The sequence below is a fragment of the Cryptomeria japonica genome, chromosome 9, assembly GCF_030272615.1.
Source record: "Cryptomeria japonica chromosome 9, Sugi_1.0, whole genome shotgun sequence".
NCBI classification, from domain to species: domain Eukaryota; kingdom Viridiplantae; phylum Streptophyta; class Pinopsida; order Cupressales; family Cupressaceae; genus Cryptomeria; species Cryptomeria japonica.
Window position 1 is genome coordinate 490,042,103 of NC_081413.1, and position 16,955 is coordinate 490,059,057.

The following is a 16,955-nucleotide window of genomic DNA, read 5'->3' on the forward strand; positions in this document are numbered from 1 at the left end:
CATGATGGATGATCGCATCAGTCAATATTGTGGCTGCCTAAAGAGTTTGTAGGTCCATCGACTCTTTCAGGTCTACTGGGACAGTCAAATGCACCTTGAGTTTGGGTGCTAGGGCGCAAGGACTCCCCTGGGCTACTCGCCTATGAGCTCCAAGTCTATCTTGGGAAGAGCCACCACCTCTACCATAGAACTCTCTCATGTCAAAATAATTAGGCAGCACATTGAGGACAAACTCGTAGTATACTTTCCTTAAAAAATACAATGGAACCTCAAAATTATTACAAGGTGGTTCGTCAAAGACCATCCACCACCTTTGCCCAAAAATATTCTTCATCTACACGTTGGTAAACTAATGTATGGGAAACCTTTTTGCATTAAGAGGTAACGACTCACTAGTTCTAGGATCAACAAAAAGGGCACATATTTGTTGTTTACTAATGTTTTTATTTTTCACTCCCTCATATGATAACCCACTAGCATTATATTGACGACACCTATCCCTATAGTTTTCCCATTTTGTAATTTGAGTGGAAACTGTAGTGGCACCACTATCTAATGTTTCTAGGCTAGTGGCGAGGGATTTATGATGCTCAAGCTCAAATGTTTTCAATTTATTAATCAATCTATTTATTTTAGTTGTGTTTTTCCCTAATTGATTAAGCAATTTCTCTTATGTACTAGGTGTATAGTCAAAAGGTGGAGATGGAGGTGTATTCTGTGGGTTTTGTTTGGGGTTTTGAGGAGGTGCATCTTGTTGTTGTTGTTGTTGTTGTGGATTTTCAAAATCAGGTTTGTGTAAAAATAAAAAAATAAAAAAACTAATCAAAATAAATGAATTTAAATTCAAAACGTAAAAAAAATTGAACAAATGTGAAAGAAAAACAAAAATCAAGAAAAAACAACCTTGATACATGGCGTTTGGGTGAGAAAAGAGGGAGCATGTGTGTGGTTTAGTGAGAAAAAGCCCAAATTCTCAACTTGTGGTTGGGTGAAAAATAAGTCACAACCGACGAAAATAAATAAATTTATTGTCAGGTATCGTGTACATGGTTCTTTAGGACTTAAAACCGCATACAAGATTCTAAGTCCTAAAGAATCGTGTACGCGATCATTTTTCTAAAGGAACCTCGTACGCGCTTTTGTCCCTTTAGGCTCGAGGACAACAAACCTTAGCGCATATGAGGTTATTTGAATTTTAAGTACCGCGAACATGGTGCTTTTTTTTCAAGTTTTTTTAGGTGTGTCCACTTTTCTGCACACCATCTTTGTGCACTTACCTTGAGCTCTCTTCTAAATAATGATACATGTTGTATGGCAAGGGAAGTGTGAATATAACTTGGGACACATGGAGGATGCATAGGGGGTTCTTGATGTTTTATAAGTATTTGTGGAGATTTTATAAGTGTATTGAAATGTATGCATTGCTAAATAATACATTGAGTATTAATTCTTTTGGAGGCTATTTTTTTCTCTCTCAAGGGTTTTCCTAGAGTATAACTTTTGTTATCTTGTGGTATGTCTTTGATATTTGCATATGGTTATTTTGTAAGCTTGCATGAATTCTTTTCTCGCATGGGGTTATATGTAGGAAATGGTTTGAACAATCTATATGATTTTCCTAACTTTAGCAAGGTCCAATAAACCTCCAAGTCAAATTATAAATTCTTTCTCATGCCCTCGTCACCATGTTGTTATAAGTGTTGTACTTTCAACATCAAAGAATGTTGTTGACATGACATTCTAGGTAGCCCCTAAGGTCACACTATGTTAAGTGATTTGCTTAAAAATCACACATCCCTAAATGGTTTAAAACCACAACCATCAAGAGATGAGAGTCACATTGAAGCGGTTCTATTTCTAGAAGAAAACAATTCAACTTCTATTATAGACTCTCAACCCTCATGATATATATATTTATAACATCAACAAAGAAGTGTTGACTTAAGAGATAGATAGGTTGAATAAAAAATAACAATCATAAATATTTCCTAACAGTATGTTATGTAGGGGATGCACACACACACACAATTACTAATACTATTACATTTATATATCTCTCTCAATCTTGTTTCACAAAAAATGACACAAACACATAACTTCACCTAAATCTTCATTTTAGAAAATTGTCCACTAAAATTCAACTTAAACTCCAAATCACAAAAATCCACCTATCACTAATTTCAACATACACAACCAAAATCTTAATATTTAAATTTTCAATAACAATATCACGTTTTTTTTCTTTTTTTTAATAAATTGAAGGTTGCTTAGCTAGGCAAGACTAATCCCTCTAAAATGACGATAATCACTTGGAAACAACCATCATCGGATTTAATTTGACGAAGATCTACATAGAAAAAACCCAAAGCCTTAACAAATCCTTACTCCTCTAACTACATATTACCCCAAATATACAATCTCGTATCTCATTTTTCCATATGACGTTTAAGTTCAAAAATTAATCCTTTTAGTTAGACTATTTATTTTCCCTAAACTTACATTGTGGCATGAACACAAAGTTCCCTCGAGGCTTATTGTGGCATCAACACAAAGTTCCCTCGAGGCTTACTTTATTGAGAGTTAATATAAACTTTTTGTTATGATATCTCCCCTCAACACAAGATAGAAAGAAAGTAAGTTGTTCAAGAGAATAAATCAGATTTTGAAAAGAATGCCACAAAGAAAGGACAACATCAATCATTGATTGAATCTTCTTCAAGGGAAGGACAATCGCAATCCCTGAAGCAACCATCCTCTGCATGATACGCTTGAGGAGAAATGTCCAATCCCACCATCAATCATGAGGAGGAATTGGGTTGATGGGAAGTTCGAATGGCGTGACAGGCGTTGTCTCTAGTTTTGTGCGACACGCTTGTTCATTCCCACTCTCATTCATCATGATTCCTTCACTTTTCTTCATCAAAACCCACGTAAGGAAAATTGAAATTGAGTTCATCCATCGTTTATCAGAGAACGAATTTTGGAGCTGCAGTTTGGAGTAATATCAGGAATGGAGAATGATGGGTGTGCATGCAGTACATGCTCTATTGTCTGTATAGCTCGCCACCCTCCTTTGCTTTTCAATTCGAATGGGTTGTCTTTCTTCAAGGTTATGACGGGCGAGTTTACCTCTTTTTTGGTAAGTCAATGCACACAACTTTTGGTTTCTGCTAATTAAAAAATATCCATGTTAGTGGTGAATTAATTTTTCGTTGCAGGAAATCCCATGGAAGTTTGCAGGTGAAATGCAGGATGGGGTCTGCAGAGATGCCCATCTTATCGGACTAAATGGCCGCTTGTGGCCCACAAAACTATGTGTTAATAATGGCCTTGCAAATTTCAGAAATGGTTGGGAAAAGTTTGTTTCTGATAACTGTCTGAATGATGGAGAAATTGTTGTTTTCAGACATGTCACTCGTACTGATTTTGTCGTGCAAATTTTTAGAGCCAATGGCTATGAAAAACCGTGTGCTAAAGAGGAAATTCCTACCGGGGTTTGCAATCATGGGGGGAAATCATGTGCTTGTCTCGAAATTATTCATATTGAGGAGGAGAACAATGAAACCAGTAGGATTATAACTGCCACAGAGGAACAAGACACAGAGCTAGAGCTGGCATGCAATCCTGCAGCGGTGAAAAATTCGGCAGAGCCCGGTATACTTTATAACAATATTAATAGAAAGTTCATGTATGACTAACACTTTTTTTCGCAAATGTACTGAAATGTTTCCTTGCTTGTTCAGCTCTTGTACTTGAAATGGAACACAGAGTTTATCGGTTACAGACCCCTTGCAAAGAAAAGAAAACCAAGCGTAAGAAAGTTCAGAAAGCACAAAATTCCTCTTGCACGGCAAGAAAAAGGAATGTGAAGAAAGTTCAGGAATCACAAAATGCTCTTACTCTAACCAAAAAAGAAATTAGCTCCAAAAGTTTTCTTGCAGAAGTTATGAATCTGGTCATAACAGAGAATCCAAAGTTTGGGAAGAGTATATCTGATAGTTCAGTTAGGGATGGATACAGACTTGTAAGATTCATTCTTTCCTTGTCCCTGATTTTTAATTTTTTTAAATAATGTAGATGGTATATACCTAGAGGGAAAAAAGTGAAAAAAGTGTCCAGAGCAATTTGCATCTTATATGCATTATTGTGAATTTTTGCCTGCAACACTAGGATTAATTTCATAGTGTCTACTAATATGTTTTACAAATGGCAAAAGAAAAACCCTGTTTGTTGATGCAAGAGAGCACTCTGCCACCAATACTAATGGATTGATTATGTTTTTTTGTACTGTTATGCAATTTTGTCAAGCCCAGCCGAATACGAGCACCATAAGACCTCAAATAGGGGTGCAATCTTGGTTTAGGAGAATATATGCGTGAAGGCCTGAAGGAAAAATAAATTATTAATTAGTTTTATAATATAATGATTCTGAATTTTAGTTCTTGAGCATTGGTTTTCTTAGTACTCAGGTTGTCACAAGTATCGTTTCTCAATGTCTTGCAATCCACATCTCTTATCCTTAACATAGCATTTTGCTATGCGTTTCCCTATAACACAAGTCAAGCAAGCATGAATGATTGACACCATGTTGGGTATCTGCTCATCCAATCATAATATAATAACTTCATACACAACTAGTTATTGAAGGAAGCATTGCTCTAAAAACAGAAAAGTGCTTCCTTATTTATATTTCTGACCTCCACCTACCATTATATGATCGATGAATTTCTTAATTGACCTTTACTTGGAACTTCTTTGTTTAAAAAGTTCAACACGGACCTTGTTAGAATGAAGCAACTCTTGGGATCTCTCCCTGTTCCACCTATGTAGAGGACAAAGCAATTATGTGAATCGTTCCTTGTTTATTTTCCTTAATAACGATGGATTCTACTAAGATGTGTACGTACAGCCAATCAGTGTGCAATTGGACTCAGGCTGTCCAAGATCTAGAATGGTCTGCAATTTTCCACTGCTGGCTTAGCTGCTTTGTCAAACTTCTTTGAACTCCATTTTGACCTCGGGATGCTTGTTCTACTTTGTACAAATTTGCCTAACATAAATTTACAGTTTTTTGGATAATTCTGGCAACTTGACATTCCATATGCTTCAGTATATTGTATCCAAATCTAACTCTATCATCTCAAGTATCCCAATATAAGGGTATATTGGACCCCTTCTATATGGTTTTTTGAGTGACTGCATTGAAATAAGCATGTATCTACTTTTAAAAGAAAGTTTCAGCTAGGTGCAGCTATTGGATACACTTTGTGGGTTGTTTGAATATATAAATTAACAGCAATCTTTTATTACTTGCCTGATTTTCTTGCTCAGCAATTTTGTTTCTATCTGATATAGAGCGCTGTAATTTTAGCTATCCCTGAATCTGCAAGCAATTCTTTCCAGAATTCTGAAGTGAATGTTGGATTCCAATTTGAGATCTTCTTTGGTAATTCATTCAACTTAAATATTTCTTTTATTAGTATTTCAATATTTTTAGTTCATCATCTGCTGTTTGGACTAGGATGGATCACACTGAATATAGGCTCTTGATTTGCCATATCTAGGGTGATTAATAGCTGCCAATGACCTATAGCAATCTCGTTATCAAATTTAATGAAATGACGATTTGTTTTGATTCAGGAATGTTGTAGGACTATAAATGATTCCATTATTAAAACTGACATCAAATACAGGCAGCATATTCTGTTGTACTTCATATGTGGCTAAAAGAAGCTATTTGTCATCCCTATTTTTTGCTTTTTAGCTTCTTGGGATTCTTTGTAAGGTAAATCATGTGCCTGAAATCTATATCGATCTCAACAAACCTTGAATTCAAGTTTATATATTTGACATAAATACTATATACACATTTTTGGATTCTAAAGCACATCCCTCATGCATGCACATGTCATAGTTTTGCAACCAAGACGTCATGGTTTTGCATCAGTGTTTGCTTTCTATTATTTATTGAAAAATTATCATGGATTGATTCTTTCATAACCTGATCTTGGAGATTCATTTTTGTAATTCTAATAGCTCTAAGATGTTGTGCCCTCTTTAAAGTATCTCATTCTTGTCTTTACATTATATATTGTTGAAAATCATGTTCATTAATCAAGTCCAGCCACTATCTTTATTTTAGTTTATTTACAGTTGGGTAAAGAATGTATTAAAAACTTTGATTACCAGTTGTATGTAATAAACATTGTGAGTTGTTGTTAGAAGACAGTTATCATTGATTAGGTAGAAGTTATTTAATTCAGTTTTTAGATCATCGAGTATAAATAATCATTTTTTATTCATGATCAACAGAAGAAGTTTTCGGTGTGTTTCTGCATTTTGGTGTGTGTATGATCTGCCGACCATCATTAGATTTATTTGGTTTGTAAATGTTTGATACCTTCATCAGTCTGCTTCTTGAACTTGCTCTTAATCGAGCAACTTTCTTTTTACAATGTCCGTTATGAGAGGGAATGTAAGATAATAAACCTTGTTAGTTGTTGTTAGAAGACAGTTATCATTGATTAGGCAGTAGTTATTTAATTCAGTTTTTAGATCATCATGTATAAATAAACATTTTTTATTCATGATCAATATAAGAAGTTTTGGGTGTGTCTCTGCATTTCGGTGTGTGTTGATTATCTGGAGATCATGATTAGATTTGTTTGGTTTATAAATGTTTGATACCTTCATCAGTCTGCAATTTGAACTTGCTCTTATCAAGCAACACATCTGCATTTGCAAGGCATGATTATCTGTTGCGAAATCCATCTTGTGAGTTACTTAAGCTTCCTGGTTTCACACAATTGCTTTTTCTTGCTACAACAGAAACAATTCTATGTCCCTGCAAGCAAGCATCGAGATTTATTACAAATAACAAGGTCTCCTGGTTTTGGAATTTGTAATATGAATGCATTCAATAAATGTCTTTTATATAATAGAAACTGTTCTTAAGCTATTCAGTCCATTCAAACTGCTTTTCATAGATTAGTTGTAGGATTTACAACCTGGGTGAATTTCTTAACGAGCTTTATATATAGGATCCACTCAATCTGATGAAGCTCCTTAGTTTTGGTCACTCAACAATTGCATGTTATCATATATAGATCTAGTCCTGATTCTAGATATTACATGGCCAATATAATGCAACTGATCTTGGTAAGTTATAAATTGTTCTTCCACATAAGGCGGGCACAAAGTTTGCAATTTCTTATCATTCTCTTCCTTGAATTGGATTATAAAAGGAAATAATCTAATTGTACAACAAACTTGTCCAGTAAATCTCCCTTTACATTGATCTTCAGATTCATGAAGACTACAAGGGCATTTGTCAGCCCGAATTCACTGCCATAAAAGTTCACTCTGGACAGTTTGCTCTGAAACAAACTTATGAACTGATAAACATAGATTGTAACTCTATCTTTGAAGATACCCTCACACCCTTCATTTCATCAAACAGATTATCCCTTTGAAGACAACATGGTTAGTCTTTATGGATACGGAGTCTCAAGTTGTGATCCTTTTTTCAGATGAAATTTCCAAATACATTGGCCATATTTGACCATCAAATGCTTAGTCTAGAGTTTCTAAATACATCGACCTTCAGATTCACGAAAACTACGAAGGGATTTGTTAGCTTGAATTTTTGATAAAGAATATGTTGTTTTTACAATTGAAATGCCACTATAGGTTGTTTTTATGTTGCTACTCTGATAGTTTTCTTGTCATCTTTCTTGCTACTGACATTGTATGATTTGAAACAAAATAATGTACTTATTTATGCTACGTTGCAATGCAGAGCATCCCAAAAGATTTTGGTAGACAGTGGTTGCAGAATCAACATGATGTAGTACTGCATAGCCACGAACTTTCTGAATCATGGGTGGCGAGGCTACACTCCTATACTAACTATTACGGGTTTGCATCAGAATGGCGAGATTTTGCTTTGGAACACAATCTGAAGGAAAAAGATGCTTGTGTTTTTGAGTTGGTAGACAAGAAGCGTCGCATTTTCAAGGTGCATGTGTTTAGGTGGGAGGACTTCCAAAGACAAAAGCTGCTGAAAAGGTGAACTGTGGAGACAACGAAATTCATTATGTGGCAAAGCATTTTTGGAGACTGTCATCACATAGACTCTGTTTTTGTCACTATATTTTGTATTAATAGTTTCTGATAGGGCGAGGAATGTTTTTCACATGAATTTATTAACTATCTAAACTTTCAGTTATATGATGTTGTGGTTTATTTGATTCCGATGATAGGTATGTAAGATAGTAAATATTGTTAACTTATTAGTTGTTAAAAGTCAGATTTGGCCATTAGTTGCCTGGTTAATTGAATTCTGTTCTGGATCTACTACAGTAATATGTAAGGTTGATCAATGAATAGCATTAAGCATTTTTGTTTGTGTCCTCCAAATACATCTCTGCTTCCTAGTGTTGATGATCTGCAGATCATCATAAACATTGTTTAATATTATTTTGATACCATCAATTGGTATCAAAGCCCAGGGAAAGGAGGAGAAATTTGCAAGTTACTGATGCAGCTCAGACCAAGAAACCGTAAGCAAAAACAATAACCAAGAATAGAAAACAAGAGCAAATTCAGTTACACTTGTTCTCAATTATAAATAATAAATATATATATCATTCTTATTTCCTCATATATGGCCAGAAAATACAGCTCTGAAAATAAACCAAAATACACCTCAGAAAATAATCCACACCAGCACCATTAGCATGGACTCCACATCATCCTCCCCTCTGAAATTTTTTTGAACCTCCTGGTTCAGAAGAGTCCAAATAGAAGTACTTAAAGAGATTACTATTATAAAAAATTATCCTTCTGACTTGAAGAATCAAGCCACAATGTTCCCTTCTACAAAATTAGATATTTTTACAAATCATCGTATTTTTTTTCTTTTGCTTCCAGCCTCTTGTTAAAACAAAGATCCTCTTCCTTTTGCTGATTTGTTCTTTCTCTTTTTCCAGCCCCTTGAAGGGTCAGTAGTCCCCCCTCCACTGAAAATCATCATTGCTCTTTGCAATGTTTGGATCACTCCTACTAGCTCTTATTACACTTGCACATAACTCATTAACAACAGAATCAAAATTAAGACAATAAAATTTCCCATAAATACTTTCTCCTTCTCTGCATTATGCCATTTAGGCATGTTTTCCATTTCATATTTGTGAGGTAGACTTTCTTTTCTTAGCGCAATGTGATGTGAGTCACAAGTCAAATTCTTTTGGACATTGTACTTTATATCATAACTGAACATATCTCTACTCTCGCCCTCTTTTGGTTCACAAATCATCACATACGGAGCTCCAAAAGATCTTTGTCTTTGTTGTAGCTTCCTCTCCAGCGTGGACTGCTTCCACTGCCACAACATTTTGGACCTCCTATTGTGATAGGCTGCATTCCTTCTTATTGCAGTCTTTAAACTCTTCTCTTTTTACATTATAATCTTAAATGTCTCCCCCTTCTCTGGGGTAGCACAACTCAACAACTCCATCAAATTCATCTATTTCTTCATTTGCATCCCATTCATCTATCGCTTTATCTTCATCCCATTCATCTATGTGTGCTTTCTGCAACCCTTGGAAGACCACATTTAAAGGTCTTCTATCCACCAATATTTTTGCCAACTCTTCAATAGGTTTAATCTTTCCTCATTTGAACAATTCAATCCCTTGACTAATTCTTAACTCAAAGACCTTCCTCTCTGAAAATGGCTCTTGCTCACAAGGTGAGTATTTATCTTCACCATTCTTTTTCACCTTCCCATAACTCTTCAACACCTTTGGTTTTATTTCTTGCTAATTGTTGAACTTACATTCTTCCAAAGGCACCATAACTCTTCCAACACAATCTCAATTTTTTGCAACTCTCTTTATTGGTCCTTTATAAGCTTCTGCCTCTACCTTTGTCTTATCTTTTTTATCCTTCTTATTATAATCTAGCTCCATATTTGACTTCACAACCAAAGCTCAAACAAACAACTACCCCTCCTACTTTAATAATGCTTCCATAGTCTAGGCTTCCCTAACCATTTGCAGCATAATAGAAGTTATGCAAACCAAACTAGAGTTCTCATAGCAGTATTCCTTAGACAATCTTCATGCCACATCCTCTTATGTGGATCTATATTCTCTGATACCAAAACTAATGCAACTCCAACTAAGAAACTGGAGATTAGTCTGCAGAAAAGAAAAAACAGTAACCAAGAATGGAAAACAAGAGCAAATTTAGCTACAGCAGTTCTCAATTATAAATAGATATATCATTCATCCACGGACAGAAAATACATGTCAGAAAATAAGCCAAATTGCGTCTCAGAAAATAGTCCACACCAGCACCATTAGCATGGACCTCTGTTTTTGTTTTTTATCTCTACATTCATCCGTAACTTCCTCTAAACCCAGCCCACAACTTAAACAAAAACTTCTCCAAAAATACCTCCCCGCCAGCGTGACATCTGTCAACTTGACCACTACACAAAACCCTAAAAAACTTACGAAGACAAAATAGGCGGTTACAAAAACAAAAGGCATCTGACAAAATGAAAACAGCAGCAAAGAAATTAGAAAGCTAAAAATAGCTAATCTTCTGCTCTACGGTCAGAACGCGGGAAGAGGAGATGCTCGGCATCAGTAACACTGTTGTTTTGGACGCTTGCTGGCAGAAAGATTTTGCCACGAAAATATATTCAATGTGTTTCGATCGAAGGAGAAGAAGTTATTATTTATTAGTGATGGTGCTGTTTCGAAATCTGTGACAGAAGGTTGATGTTCGTTGGATTTTGTGCAGTGAGCAGAGAAAATTAAATATTGCAGAAAAGACAAGGGGCTATTCAAAATGAAAATGGTCTGTCGTAAAATTGCTGCAGCTAGTAAGGCTGTAGCCACCAATTCAGAAATAATCCAGTATAGAGCAAGCCATTGAAGGGAAAGTTTTTGAGAAACTGCCAGAAAAAGAGATTGCCCACTGCTTTGAGTTGAGTAAGTTTTTACGGGTTCAGACATTTTTTTCCTTATCTGAAATAACTGCTGGTCTATTAGCAAAGTTTTGTGTTGGGTTCTTTTAGATAATAAATCTTATTGGTACATTAATATTGTTGATTCCTATTTTTGATGGGACAAATTTTACTTATTGGAGTACCCAGATTCAAATTCTTGTTAAAATCTAAGGATTTATGAGATATTGTTAGTATGGGTATGAAGAACTTTGGAATATTGATTAAGTAATCAGCATAGACGAATAAAAGGACAATGAATTTTTTTTTCTAATTTAGGGTTCTCTGAGTCAATCATTTTTTACTAGAATAAGTGGTGTAGTGCATTCAAAATGGGCACAACAAATGCACATCCAGGTGCTTATATAGTTAAGTTGCAAACACTAATTTTTTTCGAAAATCTTAAAATGGGTTCAAATGAATCAATTAATTAATTTCTCACAAAAGTTGAAAGGGATGATAAATCAAATTAGAATTCTAGGAGATGTTGTAAGGAATCAACATGTGATTTTTTTCTTTTTAATTTTCCTTCTAAATTTGACAATGTTGTTTTCACTATGGAAATTCCAAAAGATCTTTACATCTATGAAAATTGATGAGCTAAGTGGCATTCTACTAACAAAAGAAGAGTAGATGAAAACTAGTGAAGAGTCTTTAGAACAAACATTTGCATACAAGGCAAACATAAAAGATAAAAAAACATAAGTTTTCTTAGGGCAGTGACTATTATTCCAAAATTGAACATAAATCCGAGTCTAGTTACACTTATAGAGGCATGGGCTTCGATTGTGGAAAAGGTTTTTGTTTTCAAGGAGGGGTAATTGTTACAAAGGTAGAAGCAAGGATACTAGTAGAAACAAAAGACATGTTCAATGTTTTCTTTGTAATAAAATTGACCATTATTAATTAAGGCATAAGCAATCTGCACAAAGTACTATAGAAGGTACTCAAAATCTATTTCTTTATTGTAGAGACTTTGTGGTATATTGAGTTTGGTTGTTCCTCACATATGACTTCTAATGAAAATCTATTTATTATTTTAGACGAAAAGCATAATAGTATTGTTGTATTGGGGGACAATGTATCACATGGGACTAAAGGAAAAGGAACCATTGAAGTAGCAAATGAGAGTGGTAAAATTAAGCATATTTATGATACTTTTTTAGCTCTTGCTCTAAAAAGAATTTTCTGTAAAGTTGTTTTTGATAGAAATGAACGTATAATTTAAGATAAGTCACTCAAATATGCAGTGGTTCAACTATGGCATCAAAGATATGGGCATCTAAATTTTGGTGCTTTCTTTGGATAAGAAACATATGATTGAGGGATTTCCATTAGTGAAGAGTAAACAAGAAATTTGTAGAAAATGTTTGTTTGGAAAACAACATAGAAATACTTTTCTAATTGATTTGTTTAGAAGGGCATGAAAAACTCTTTTAAGTTATTCATATTAAATTGTGTGGTCCTGTGATGGCAACTCTTTACTAAATAAATCCAAGCATTTTCTCATTTTCTTGTAAAAATTGGATCTATTGTTTGGCTAATAAATTATAAATTTTTGATAAGTTTGTGTAATACTTCCTCTCTATTTTCATATTAAATTTTTGATAAGTTGGTGTAATACTTCCTCTCTATTTTCTGCTGTTTTGATACTGTTCATTGTCTTGACTCTTGAGCAATGATTCCTTGTAACAGAGTGTTGTTTTAGAGATTAACATATAGATGCAGATAAGTATCTACATCAATTTGCTATTTTTATACTTCTCAGTGTCCTGAATGATAATTCCCTGAAACAGAGTATTGTTTTATAGATTAACTTGCAGATTCGGAGAAGTGTCTGCATCAACAATCGATATTGCTAATCCATTCTTACATATTTTTAAAAAATAATTGTTTTATGCCTTTTGATCAATTGAAAATGTTTTTATACATTGAAGATGTGTGCAACAATGACAAATAGCAGATGGTTCTTTAAGATCTATTTGTGTAATGTAAAAAATTTACTGTCCCCCGTTACTAGTGCATAACTTGAGGTGTTGAATGGATGGGATACTGTCAATCACTGTGGATAGTGTTAGAGACTTGTTTATTTACTTACGCAATTAATCTCAGATCTCTATTAGGCAAATCAGCATGAGTCTTTTACAAAACCGCTTCAACACTTGAAGCACTCAGGTTAGGGTATATACAACAATATCAGAACTTATCTGCAAGATATGAATGCTGATCAAGGACAGGAGATGTCTGCTGCAGGTTCACTTCCCTGAAATGGGGTTCGCTGTCCAATAGATGAAGTTCGCTGCCCTTGAGGACAGTTCACTGTCTCTAAAAACTTGTTCGTTGTCACTGCAAGAAGGTTCGCTATCTTTGGAAGCAATTCGTTGATCACTGCTGAGTTCGCTGACCCTTAGGAAGCAATTTGTCGATCACTGCTGAATTCGCTGAGTGAGGATGAGTTGAATGTGTAATGAATGGTTACGAATCAACTTGTATATATATATGAGCCAATGCCATTTAATAGGCTTTAGGTCGGCCTTATTGATTTTGGTGCCAAGAAGAATCAGACCTACAAGCTACGTATAGGTCCTGTTTAATGACAAGTTACATATGGCGTCCAATTAGGGCCAGACTTACACAAAGTCAAATTGAATCAATAATAAGCCTAAGGCCGACAAGCCACTTAATTGCCAAGAATACTAGGTTGGTCCTAAAAGGGATCCGTCCTAGCTACAAACATCAACACTCCCTCTTAGCTAGGGAGGAGACCTTCTTAAGATCTGAGCCACATGGCTACTCCCATGAAAAATGCAAATGAATACAACCACCATGGCTACTCCCATGGATGACGTTCACGATAGCTGCTCCCAGAGGGTGAACAAGCGCAAGTGCTAGATCATGACATCCACCATACCTACTTGCAGAGGGTGGATCCACCATGCCTACTCGCAAAGGGTGGAAGAGGGCTTTCACCTCAAACTTCTCCCAGAGAAGAGTGCATTACCACCATGCCTACTCGCAAAGGGGGGTTCCACCATGCCCACTCACAGAGGGCAGAACAAGGGCTTTCACCTCAAACTTCTTTCATGGAGAAGAATGCATTAACCAAATCTTCATGATGACGTGGCTCCCTCTGAAGCTGAAAAATGACAGTTCCTCCTTTTAGAACAAGAACCCTTCTGAGTTGACATTTGACCTTGGTTCCTCCTGAGGTGTCCCTATGTCAACTTCTGCAAAAGAAGCTAGAGGAGGAGACCTCGATTTGAACTCTCGAGCAATGTGGCCATACTTGTCACACCTAAAACAATGAACGTGAGATAAGTCCTTTTTCGGAACAAGATCTGGACCTCTGTCTCTATCCCTCTTTCTCCTTTTGCTTCTTTCCATTGAAGTGTGTGTAGCAAGGACTTGATTTTTCGCATCATAATGATTATGCTCAATTCCTCTTGATATCAACCTTGACTCTTCTTGAATATAATCAGCACAAAGGTGATCAAATTTGGGAAATTTGGATCTCCAATGGCTCCCAAGAGTGAGGAGGTCATTCAACGCTAGCATGACAAGATCCTTGTCCACAACTTCATCTCCAATGGTACTAAGCTGATCTCTCAATTTTGCAATCTTCATGAAGAAGGATATGACTTATTCTCCCTTTGCCATCTTGACTTGGTGAAGTTGTTGCCTCAATGCAAGTGCTCTACTTGTGTTGTTGATCTCATACATCCCTTCCAATGTTTTGAACATATCTCTAGCTGAAGACATCTTAGAGATGATAGGAACAAGATGATCCTTCATGAAGTCAATCAGGATCTTCTTGGCTTTGACTGCATTCTTCTTGAATTGGATTTTCTCCTCTTGATCTTCAAGCTCAGGTTGATATTTTCCTTCTACAAACTGAAGTAGATCATTCTCTTCAAGTGCAATAAGGACTCTAACCTTCCACGAGGTGAAATTCAAAGCTCTGTCAAGTCTATCTTCGACCTTTAAACTGGTCACAATCTTCATTGCTGGAAATGGCATGAAGAATGTGAAGTAGGAGTGTTGCTATCACAAAGTTTGATCACAACTAAATAGACCTTAGCTCTAATATCATGTTAATGTTAAATCAGACAGAGAGCAATAGCAAGAAAAACAAAAATAGGAACACAAAGAACATCAAGATACCTTGGAAAAACCTCCCTCTTGAAGGTGAAAAACCCAACAATTAATCTCGGATCTCTATTAGGCAAATTAGCATGAGTCTTTTACAAAATCACTTCAACACTTGAAGCACTCAAGTTAGGGTATATACAGTAATATCAGAACTTATCTGCAAGATATGAATGTTGATCAAGGATAGGAGATGCCTGCTACAGGTTCGCTTCCCTGAAATGGGGTTCATTGTCCAATAGATGAAGTTCGTTGCCCTTGAAGACAATTCGTTGTCTCTAGGAACTTGTTTGCTATCACTGCAAGAAGGTTCGCTATCTTTGGAAGCAATTTGTTGATCACTACTGAGTTCGTTGACCTTAGGAAGCAATTTGTCGATCATTGTTGAATTCGTTGAGTGAGGATGAGTTGAATGTGTAATGAATGGTTATGAATCAACTTGTATATATATGAGTCAATGCCACTTAATAGGCCTTAGGTCGGCCTTATTGATTTTGGCGCCAAGAAGAATCAAACCTACAAGTTACATATAGGTCTTGTCTAATCTCAATTACAAGTTACATATAGGTCCTGTTTAATGACAAGTTACATATGACGCACAATTAGGGCCAGACTTACACAAAGTCAAATTGAATCAATAATAAGCCTAAGACCGACAAGCCACTTAATTGCCAAGAGTACTAGGTCGGCCCTAGAAGGGATCCGACCTAGCTACAAACATCAACAAGAGGATAGTTGTGTGTGTGAGTTTTTGTTGCAGGTTTGAAAGAGGACTTGTAATCGTAGATAGAGTTTTGTGAATTGATGTACTTGAAGTTTTATTTACAGGTTGCAAATTAAGAGTGGAATTGTTTGACAAAATGTCGAAGAGGAAAAGTATTAGGTTTGTCTTGGGAAGGGCTTCAAGAATTTCTATGCTTGACAAGAGAGAGAATATTATTGGCTATGTTTGATAATCAAATGCAGGAGACACTACAAGTTTTGAGAGAAAGTAAAGTAGAGATAGAGAAGAAAAGAAAAGAAAAAAAAACAATATGGGTAAGAGTGAGTCTTAGTATATTTTTGATAAAGATTTGTTTGTAGGTTAATCTATATAGAAAGAGAAGAAAATGAAGTTGTAGTGAAGGTTGAGGATGAGAATAAAGTTGTTGTGGTAATAGGTTCTTTAGAAGACATGAAGATGTTGGAAGATGAAAGTATAGCAACACGAACGCGTCTTTTGGAAGGCATGGAAGGAGTGGAAAAAAAAGTTGTAGTAGAGGATGATGATGAAAGGAGAGAAAATGTTGTCGAATAATGAAGAGGGTAAAATTTCCAAAGATAGAGAAGAATGGGGTTGTAGCAGACATTTGTCCTTTAAAGGACCTATTGGTAACAACAGAGGATAATGAGGAAGGAATTGCATTGCAACAATGGCAAAGATTGAAATTATTATCGAGGTATTGTTTTATTTCTCTAAATTTTATAAAGTTCAAATAAAGATTGTTTACATGTTGTAGGGATGGATGAGGAGGATCTAGTGAAGCCGAAAGTGTGGGAAGAGGAAGTGAAGGTGATTTTTTTTTAATTTTCATGATTTTGTTAGTGCAGATTCATACACAGGTGTTTATGTTGGTGGAGGAGGCCAAATATAGTGGACTGGATCCCATGAGAAAAAAAAAAGAGTAGTTGCGTGTAGGAGATGGGAAAATGGGAATCAATGTGGTACCCATTATTGGCCTCTAAAAATAATAATAAATATAAATAGCAACATGGAAAATAAGAAGTGGTGTGAGAAGGAATAAAGAAGGTT

General features: G+C 35.6%; 1 protein-coding gene across 2 annotated transcripts; it reads left to right on the forward strand.

Annotated features, from left to right (window-relative positions):
- Window positions 1-2,632: 2,632 nt before the first annotated feature.
- LOC131079697 (B3 domain-containing protein Os11g0197600) lies at window positions 2,633-8,415 on the forward strand. Of its 2 annotated transcripts, none has more exons than XM_058017724.2 (4): window positions 2,633-3,139; window positions 3,219-3,654; window positions 3,744-4,024; window positions 7,799-8,415. In XM_058017724.2, exons 1-4 carry the CDS (start codon window positions 3,011-3,013, stop codon window positions 8,069-8,071), a joined length of 1,119 nt encoding a protein of 372 aa, XP_057873707.2. In that variant the 5' UTR covers window positions 2,633-3,010; the 3' UTR covers window positions 8,072-8,415. The 2 variants fall into 2 exon arrangements, with proteins under 2 accessions (XP_057873707.2, XP_059066855.1); XM_059210872.1 differs by having other exon boundaries at window positions 3,234-3,654.
- Window positions 8,416-16,955: the final 8,540 nt, after the last annotated feature.

Excerpts from the sequence above, each read along its gene's own strand:
- LOC131079697 (XM_058017724.2), top strand. The coding sequence starts at position 3,011 with ATGGAGAATGATGGGTGTGCATGCAGTACATGCTCTATTGTCTGTATA. Across the intron at positions 3,140-3,218 it reads GCGAGTTTACCTCTTTTTTG|GAAATCCCATGGAAGTTTGC; the intron begins GTAAGTCAATGC and ends TTTTCGTTGCAG. Across the intron at positions 4,025-7,798 it reads TTAGGGATGGATACAGACTT|AGCATCCCAAAAGATTTTGG; the intron begins GTAAGATTCATT and ends GTTGCAATGCAG.